Raw genomic sequence first — 9,954 nt, 5'->3', positions numbered from 1 at the left:
GGAAATGTTTAAAACGTGTGGTGCTTTTGTTCTGTTGTTCACTGTGTAATGGAAAACTGACTTCTCCCAAGTGAGTAAAAAAAAAAAAAAATCTGTGTGCTTGATTGCTTCTTCTTGGTACTGTAAGCAAGAGGTGGTTTTATTATTCAGAATATTCAGTGATCTTCCATTTTAATAGAAATAACTTTACCTAGAAATATTCTCGAAAAGTTCATCCTTAGCATACAGCCAGTTGTGTTCCAAAGGGAATGTAGATTCAATTGATCTACTTTATGCAACCTGGTCTCTGCAATTAGTACTGAGTATATACATTAGGTGATAGTATTTATTTGAAACCTTAAGTCCAATTCATGTGTGTTTTTAAATGCAAAACTTTAAAAATGTTTCTTAGAACATATCTATTTGTTGAGTAAGTGCCGCCTACTGAAGCCGAAAGGCAACAATCCCTTGCTTTTTATAGCAAATCAGAGTAGAACAATCTTTATATTTTGTAGTTGTTCATTATATTGATGGAAACTACAAACCCTGATTGCTTTCATTAGGCGAGCTCTTAGACTATATACTACTTTATACTTGTGCCCTTTTAATTTTTTTTAAATGAGTGATTCTATTTATACATCTATGTATAACTGGTACCTGACTGATGTTATAAAGGATCATGATTTTCTCATCTGTGTTTAGAATGTTGGAGCTTTCCAGTACCTACTTTTTTGCTGAATCCAAAGATTTTCAGTTTAAACTTGATTAAGGGAGGGAGGGGGACATTTTTAAAAAGCATTGATGAAATCTCTCTTGGCAGCACTGATCCTAAATACTACATCTAGTTTGAAAATCTTACCTACTATAGTAAATAAAACTGACCTTGAAATCTGTTGACATTTAATATCTCCACCAATTCTGTTTTGGTTCTATAGCAGCAGATTTTTCTGAATGTTTTTAAAAAACAACCTGTGTAACATTTTTCAACCGTAAGAGAACAATTGGCTAGTACAACCACCTCTGATCACTGCTGCATAACGAGCGTTGTTTTGCTACATCTCTGTTACTCTTTTGATCACAGAAATCATGTTTTTATAAAATTCCTATGTAGTATTTTTTTCCAATCTTAGCCTAAAATATTGCTTTTAAAGTTAGAAAATCAGGACCATTTTTCAGTCATAAGACAAAACTATTTGAATGTTGAACCAGTTAGCACACATTTTATTTTAGAATTTATGTGCAGACCACCAGATGCCAGAATGATACAGCAAGTAGGAAACCATGTAATTCTGAGAGCAATATTTTAAAAAATTCTCAGGAGAAGGCATACAGTATTGAGAATTGCATTGAAGTTTAGTTTACATTAAGTATTGCTTGAAATATCTGTATGTTGCAAAACAGAAAAATCATGGGGACTGATTTATAAAAGGTTGTAAGGTATTACTGCTCTTCTGATTTTTGTGTTTGGATGTTAATAATAATGTAAATAAAGGTTTCTATTTAAAATCAGAACTTGGTGACATAGTGTTTTAGCTGTCTAACACTTTAGGGCTGATAACTGTATTCTGGAAAGGTCAGAGAAAATCCGGTGCTATTACTGAGGAAAGCTATGTATAGCAAATGATTTAAGTATTTTCCTAGTTGGCTGTAAAAGCTAAGGGAGTAACAACTTAGACCTTCCACCTACGAGACCCATTTAGCAACTACAGTTGCATTGACACTGAGTGGAATGTATGTCTTTTTCAACTTAAATAGCAGTCTTTAGCAGAGCTGAAAGGGGAAGAGGTGGTAGCTTTCCCCATAACTTGGCAACAACCCACCTTTCATAAGATAACAGCTGCTTCTTGTGTCACATACAATCCCACAGCTCAGTATTTTTATAAAGGGACAAGGTAACTTTTCAAGCTTCTGACTGATACGTAACAGGAGCAGTAACACTGGCTATGCAGGATTTGATAGTCACGCCCTCATCTTGTCAAAGATTAGAGGCTGAACACACACACAAAAAGAAGGTAAGTGCAAATTTTTTTTTTAATTTCACCTAGTATTCTTTCTGCATACTCAGTGGGAATGGTAGACAGCTAACACTTTTCTCTGGAAAGCAGCAAAACTGTATTTCTACTGGTGAGTTTAAATTCAGTATTTTTTACTTATTTGTATTGATCCAGGATCTCATCATCTAGCAGATGTTTCTGATAATCCATGAAATCTGTAACAGGTTATAAATAAAATCTATGGCTAGATTAAGACAGACAATCATATGTTACCTCCATAATTAAAAAATCTTACAAGAAAATTTTGGGAAGTGTATTTGACTTATTCACATGTGATAGAAACATAAGCTCAAGCCTAGTTTTACTATATAGCACATACAATGAAAGACCCCACCACTGCCACTTTTTGAACTTCTTTTTTTTCCCCCCTCACGTTCCTAAATTCAAGTATATTTTTTGAGTATGCGGGTGTGGTACCAGAGATCTACATCCCTCGTGAAGTAATTCCACTTGAATATCCTAATGTGTAAAACCAGGAAGGGTATTAAAATAATTTCCATGATGTGTGTTTCTAGAAGTGCAAGTTAAGATTGTGTTTTGGAAAAAGTACCTCTTTGTTAAGAGTGAAGGCCACAGTTGGTCGAGTCTGTCACATGAGCTCCCTCCTGCATGTGCCTTTAAAACAGGTAGCATATTAACATGAAAAAAATTATAAATACAAATATCACTGCTAGTGCCTGTACTACAATGTATTTAATAACGTCTTTATGAAAATACTCAAATAGACTCTGTACACTGTGCTTCCTTAGTAAAATGATGTTTTTTCCCTTTAAAAGCCTTTAAGCAGAAACTGTCATTCAGAACATCTACTTTTGTAGACTGAACTATAACTAGATTATTCTATATTGGCTACAAGCATTGAACTTCTTGGAGCTGCCTTTTTTTAATATAAATGTTTTTTAAAATAAATGTAAAAGTTACACTACTAAGCAAATGCTGCTTTCTCAAAGGAATTGTTTTGGTTTTGAACATACAATATAATATTACCACAAAAAAACCCCAACTTCATACAAATCTGATTTCATTAAAATTTAAGATGTACATTTACTGAAATTTTTCAGTGCTTTTAAAAATGGATAAATTCTGAAATGTACTATGCAACATTAAGTAACATTTTGAGAAATGGTGTGTGGGCATTCCACTCTTTTTATTAGCAAAATTCTTCACAACCTGAAGGAATTTATTTTCAAACAGTATATTGATCAATATTTATACAACCCCTCCAAAAATCTGGTGTCCTGTTAGTCAAGATTTTCTCTAATTTTCCTAGAGGTGTCAATAGGGTGGACAAGTAGATGTGGAACTAAAATGTATCCTCACAGGAAATTTGAGAAATATCACGGTGTTGAGAATATTCAATGCTGCTTGCTTCAATTCCTGAATCTCTTAAAAGTTCTTTTCCACCATTACCTTTACCCCAGTTAGAAGCAAAAGCATCCATGTTTTCTAAATCTTGCTTTAGAGTTATACTTGGCTTTGAAGTTTTTCTCATGACATCTGAAGATACAGTTGAACTGAAAAATGTTTTAAGTTTACTTCTGCTGTCTTTGTGTACACTTTGCCCGCTGGGATGGCAATCCTTTTTGGGATGCGGCTGTATTTCCTCTTCTGTCAATTCCTGGATCAGTGTTAGTGGTGTCTTCTTGAAGTAAAATGCCTTGTGAAGCAGGTGAGGTATAATCCAAAGCAAAAAGCAGGTACAACAGTGGATTTCAGAGACCTGTATTTCTGACAGCATTTCCCATAATTTCACTGCACCTATTTAATTCACTCACCAGTGCAAACATTCTATCTATTTCAGCCTCAAAGTTTATCCAGTCCTCCAGGCTAACATTATAATTCTTTCTGAAGTCATACACATTTTCATTTAGTCTGTACATGGATTCAAGTTCTGGCCAGTTTGTGTCCTCATGGAGGTGCGGCAGCTGGGGGAGGTTAGCCCTCCCATCCTTCCCACAGTTGTCCTCTTTAAAATAAAACAAACACGATTTAGCGTATAACATTCTAGTAGGAAGTAGTTAGATACTTTTTATGGTTCCATGCAGGAAAAAACAATTGAAACACTGTGGACCACCTGTAAAATGTAGCAGGTATATCACAGAAACAATCCAACTATGTTTGAAACTTCAACCTGTACAAAACTTGTATCTCATTAATTCTAGCTTCATTTTGGTTCTAAAGCCAGTCTTGGATCTCTTCAACTAGAAATAAAAATATTGCCATTAAATGAGCAAATCCTCTTGGGTGAGTTGAGAATGCTAGGCTGTGCCTATTAAGGTACTTGTACTTATTTTTTCACTGCACTGTTTGAGAGCACCTTAGGATTTTTAATGAGCTGAAATCTCAACCTTCTTTTTAAGGGGAGATTCAGAGGCAGTAACTGGCATGGCAAAGGTAACGATTTTTCATGTCTTTAAATTTGTATCTCACCTTTGGGCTCTGGCAAGTTGAGAACTAAACATCACCTTCAAGTTTTAAAGGGCAGTTAAGTAAGCAAAAAGCAATCTTAGATTTTAGTATAATGTCAGAATAAAACAAAATGTACAGATCTGTCTTGTAGTCTACTTTCTGTTCTAACTTGCTTTTTTTGCTCACAACACATGAGGCTGTGGTTGGATACATAACAAGAAAACACATGATACTCACTCTGCTCTGAGAAATTACAATCAGTTTTGTTCTTTCTGAATGGTGTGAAAGACCACTAGGTAGCTGCTACAAGTTTAAATTTAGACAAAACCAACACAATGGTCTCTAATTTTTAATGGCAGTTAACCATAATTGGTTTCTTCAACTGAGAATCCACCTTTGCTTGTTTGAAATTGCCTTGACGTTAAAGCTCCTAGATTCCCAGAAAACATGTACCAAGAAGTTTTGTACAGCAGTAGTTGTCTGTAGTGATGGCAGTATCATATTTCTTGCATAATTTAGAGCACTTCCCACTTAAGCATTCCATGAGAATAGGTGATGATGTTAAAGAAGGTGCTACATGCAAAAAGAGAAGTGAAGGAAAGAAAGGTAAGTAAAAAGTTTTTGTGAACTGCTCCCAACTCACAGTGACTTGGCAGATGATGGTCTCTTCACATCTGGCCACTTTCGACGCTGAAACTGCCTAATTTTCAAGCAGCAAAAGGAGAAAAAAGTTAACCATCACCAAGAAAACCACCAGCACTACAGTCTGAAAGACGAGGAAGGAGAAGAGTTTAGCCTGAATTTTGGCTACAAAGATTAGAACATGCTGTAACGTTGAAATAGAAATAGCTCCAGTATTTCAAAGTAACTGGGATGGAAAGATCTTGCAAATGCTATTCCAGGCAGTGTCTGTCCATGTGGTTCCCAATCCCACACTCCTAACTCCTTTAGCATGAATGTAGTATTTAAGAATAATAATTTAACTTTTTTTTTAAAAATGTACCTGTACTGCTCGTAGCTTCCATCTTTAAGTCCTAGATGAGGAAAAATGAACAGTGTTACTAACCATTGCCTGCAACAAAATAAGGTATCAGGTAAGGCACAATTTAAAAAAAGACCTGCGAATATTAACAGATTAATATGTATTGCCACATATATTAACTGAAGCTGTTATTTTCATATTTAATCCCTTATTCTAGGTAAAATAGGTTGTAAATTGGGATAGATATCTTTGAAACTTTTCTGTAAATGTCCTTCAGTGGTGTATTTAAATGCCAAAACCTGTTGATTCCAAAAAGTACAGTTCTGTGTGGTGTATGTACTCAATAAGACCCGAAATAGTATTTTGGGCTTTGGTGGACTCGGGTAGGTAACGGTATTTTTGGGGTAGGTGTCTTCAAGTTATACATTTTTAAAAATAGCATTTCTTATGTCAACTTTACTAAGGGGTGTAAGAAATGCAATTTAAAAAGAAGAAATACAAGTAACTGTATCTCTTCGTTTGCTATCATCATTAAACATTAAAAAAAACCACGAGCAGTATAAAAACCAGATCCATTGAGTAGACCCAGAGAAAATTTAAGGGATAGGAAATGATGAAACTAACCTAGAACAAGAGTAGAGACCCATTTTGCTTTTTGGAATTTAAATCCATAGTTTACAAGAGTATATCTTTTGGTAGCATAATACACCCCCCCCTTCTTAGATGTGCTGTTATTTCACAACTACCTTGCAGTAACACAGGTAGGGGAAAACTGATCAGCTTAAGCACTAGCGTCCTTTTTGAAGTTAAAATTATTTTTAAGCCAGTTTACCACAAGGCTGCATGGGCTGCACTGTCTCTAAAGAAGTGTTTCTAAAAATTATGCCTTCAGTTGGAATGCTGAAACTCGACTGCTACACCAGTTGCCCAGAGAGGTTGTGCAGTCTCCATTAACGGTTGGACTTGATGATCTTAGAGGTCTTTTCCAACCTTAATGATTCTATGATTCTCGGAGGTTTTCAAGATCCGACTGCATAAAACCCTGAGTAGCCTGGTCTGACCTCACTGCTGACCCTGCGTTGGGCAGAAGTTTGGACTAGATGAACTCCAGAAGTCCCTTCCAACTTGACTTGTCCTATGAGCTCAGTAGTGGCTATTAGGGTATTCTTTCCCTCTTTCACCAGTTTTGTTCCTTCCTCATCTCCTTCCCCTGCATCTCAGCAATACTCCTCACTATACTATTCAAGTATCATTCTTCATTTAAGTAACATTACATAACACAAATTGAACAAACACAAAAATTTGAGCATGCAGCCATCAGCCTCAGCAGGACATTACTAGTATAAATAAATACTAAAATCCTTTTGACTGATATAAGTTTCATAATGGTAAGTAAGAGCCCCATTTCTTTGGGGGAGTTTTTGAGTGTAATAGGAGAGGCACTTACCCAGATCCATGTTCCTAGTTCTTGGATTGCATTGTTTATACCCTTTGCAGCTTCTAAGTTCCATGAGCTGGATGTGCAGTTGATTGAGAACATCTCTATCTAGAGTATTCACTGCATTAATTAGCTGCAATAAACAGGGGTTCTTTTTAGTAACTGTTGCTCTGTAGCTTGGTAACTTCAATATATGGAATACATGTGGTTTATTTGTAACAGGAAAGAAGCCAAACGATACTATGTTAAATGATTTAAGCCTTATTTACATCCTGCACCAATACTGCGCTATTTCAATTTATCATCAATAAGGAACAATGATGTATTTCTAGAGCTGTCCTATGATCACGTACCTGATATGGATCGGTATTGAGATCAAAATACTCCAAAAATCCAGTAGCAAATTCACAAAACAGGAAGTTGTGGGTCTCATTGATTGTCCTCAAACACCAGTATGTGTTGTTGTTGGCACTGGTGCAGGCACAGAAAGGTCCCACTGCAAATTGAAGAGTTATAAAGACATAAGCTACATGGTGCTGTCTCTAGCACTTTTTATTGCTCTCTGTTTATGCTATTACTTTATTCATAGTCAGTTACTCTGTCTGACTCCTGAGCTCTAAAGCAGAGAATACCTTCCAGCATCAGCTTCTTGTTCTATGCATACCTAACCCACACGACATGGCTAATTTAAGCAACATTGTTGCTAGTTGCTTTCCCTGTCTTCTCTGGTTGGGAAACATTCCAGATGGTGAGATACTACACATAATTGTACTGTACACGGTATCTGTAGCTTTTTATATGCAGTTGTTTTTGTTTTTAACTCCCTTGTCTTTTGTGCAAAGAAAATGCCAACACTGAAACAGAGATTATTTAGTATGAGGAAGGCCGCATAGCTTTGGCTACATAACTCATGGTATTGGTAACTTCTAGTAACCCAGAATCCTTGCCCAGCCTAGCCACTACCCACCTACCCATTATTTAAAGTATCCTTACGTGTCCACAGGGGAGCAGTTTGCCAGTGTTGGTTGTCATGGGTGAAGCAGGTCAGACCAGGCATGCTGCATGTGTCGTTATTTTTTATTCTCTTAAGCAGTTTGCGCAGTTTCTTCTTTCGTCTTTGCTCTCGAAGCAGCCAGAGCCTGTCTTTCTCCTGTAGGGCTTTCCTGCACACATGAAACATTAGGGTCATGCAGACTCTGTTATACTTGAACACACCTAAAAAAAAAATGAAGCAGCTAATAAAATAAGCTGCTTTGAGGGAAAGAAATAACCGGTGTTTTTTAATTAAATGGCTTCTCTTCCAAATGTCTCTGGATATAACTTCTTGCAATTCAGTGTCACTGAAAAAAAAAATTTAAGCCAAAGGGGTTTATAGGCTTGCCTGAAGTCTGTGATGTGACATTTTCCAAACCAGGAACCTTATCTCGACTTTACAAGCATTTCAACATGGGCTTAGTTCCTTGCCCAGGTGTCTGTGTGTTTATTCTTTTTAATACAGGATAAATGAAATGCTGCTACTTTTGTATAGTTTGTAACTGGTGTACACGGACCAAATGTTAACGTCTTTGCATTTCCTCTTTCAAAGGAACAGGCCTTCACTTACTTGAAAGGATGAAGACTAGATCCCTTGTGCCTCAGTTTGCTTTTGTGTTTTGAATGGTAACTGGAAAATAAAAACAGCATTGTTGATGAACAACAGAAAGACAATTGCTCCTGTTCATACCACACTTCCATACTGGATTTGAAGCAGATTTAATCCAATGTCACTTCTCCCTTCAATTTATTCATGTCTGGGGTGAGTACAAAGCAGCCTTGCTAGACTGGGTCAGGCACTTCTGAGCCTTTGTTGTGCCTCTTTCTTTCTTAGATCATTTGTGTGTAGTGACATCTGGTGCTCTAACACTGTGTTGCAAGATGTAGCCACAGATTATTCCAGCTACAATTTTCAATGTTAGTTGTCATTACTTCTTGTTTAGCTACACGGGGCAGATAAAATCAATAGACTTATAATTCAATTACAACATTTCTTCAACTGAATATTCACTGATTTGTTCAAATTATAAGATGACAAGCATATACCACTTTCCTGTCGTTTTCCTTTTGAATGAAAGAATTTAAATACCAGTTGTACTTTGTAGAGTTGGGTTTTTCCCTCCATTGTTACTAGCTAGAAGTTCCAGGAAAACTTTAACAAGATGCATGGAACTGTCCCAGCAATAGCAGTGTCTAATATATTCCGAGATATCGAGGGTGTAAGCAGACATACACATTCTAGCTGGGTGGCTCTACTGTTTTGGCTCTGTCTCCAGAAACTCTTACAAGATTTTGCAGAAATTTCCTTTCTGTGTAGTTTTCAAAGTTAAAAAAAGCCAAAACAGCCTTAGTCAATGGCATTATTTTATGACTGATAATGTTACTACCCCCACAAATCACCAAAGACAAACAAAGTTCATTAAATGTTATTTTCTAAGCAGTACACGAGAATTAATTTAGTTGTTAGACCAAAATTCCCTTCAAAACAAAACAAATCTTTTAAATTATTAATGCTACTGGGAGCTTTAATAAATTTAATCCTTATAGCAAAGTAACAAAATAAAATTATTAAAGAACTATCTATCTTCCATCAATTTTTTTATCTTGCACAGACACTGCATATTTCGTTAACTAATCCTAAATGCTAAAACCTAAATCCTAATTCAATGCAATTCTGCAAACACTTAAACATATATAACTCAGATTATTAACATCGTTGATTTCAGTGGGATTATTCATTTGAATAATGCTATGCACAAATATGAGTGCTTCCTATATTGGGCCTGAAAAATATAACATTCTTTACACTTACTATTCACTAATAAAATAACTTCATTGTTACAGTATATATTAAATAAACTCAGTTGTTAACATCAGTTTTGAAAGCAGTGGATTATAAAACAATATAAACTTTTGGGGGATTTGCCATTTTAGAAGGATACTGATTTCATTTTAAACACTCTTTGCCATGGGTTCCACGTATGGGTTGACATAACCCAAGAAATTGATGTTCTCTGTTATTTTAGTTATCTGCTGCTCAAGCTATGTTGCAGAATCCA

General features: G+C 35.9%; 1 protein-coding gene across 1 annotated transcript in view; it reads right to left on the bottom strand.

Moving 5' to 3' along the window:
- Nucleotides 1–3,777: 3,777 nt before the first annotated feature.
- Nucleotides 3,778–9,954, bottom strand: part of LOC104079776 (extracellular sulfatase Sulf-2-like) — a 63,401-nt gene continuing 57,224 nt past the window's right edge. The window contains 7 exon segments of the mRNA XM_009581927.1: nt 3,778–3,999; nt 5,086–5,142; nt 5,446–5,476; nt 6,872–6,995; nt 7,216–7,358; nt 7,856–8,025; nt 8,466–8,525. Coding sequence (XP_009580222.1) covers nt 3,969–3,999; nt 5,086–5,142; nt 5,446–5,476; nt 6,872–6,995; nt 7,216–7,358; nt 7,856–8,025; nt 8,466–8,525 — 616 coding nt within the window. The 3' untranslated portion in view covers nt 3,778–3,968.

Source organism: Fulmarus glacialis, unplaced genomic scaffold (genome assembly GCF_000690835.1).
Source record: "Fulmarus glacialis isolate BGI_N327 unplaced genomic scaffold, ASM69083v1 scaffold10697, whole genome shotgun sequence".
NCBI lineage: Eukaryota > Metazoa > Chordata > Aves > Procellariiformes > Procellariidae > Fulmarus > Fulmarus glacialis.
The sequence above is the reverse complement of the archived record's forward strand: the minus strand, read 5'-3'. Positions and strand labels throughout refer to the sequence as shown.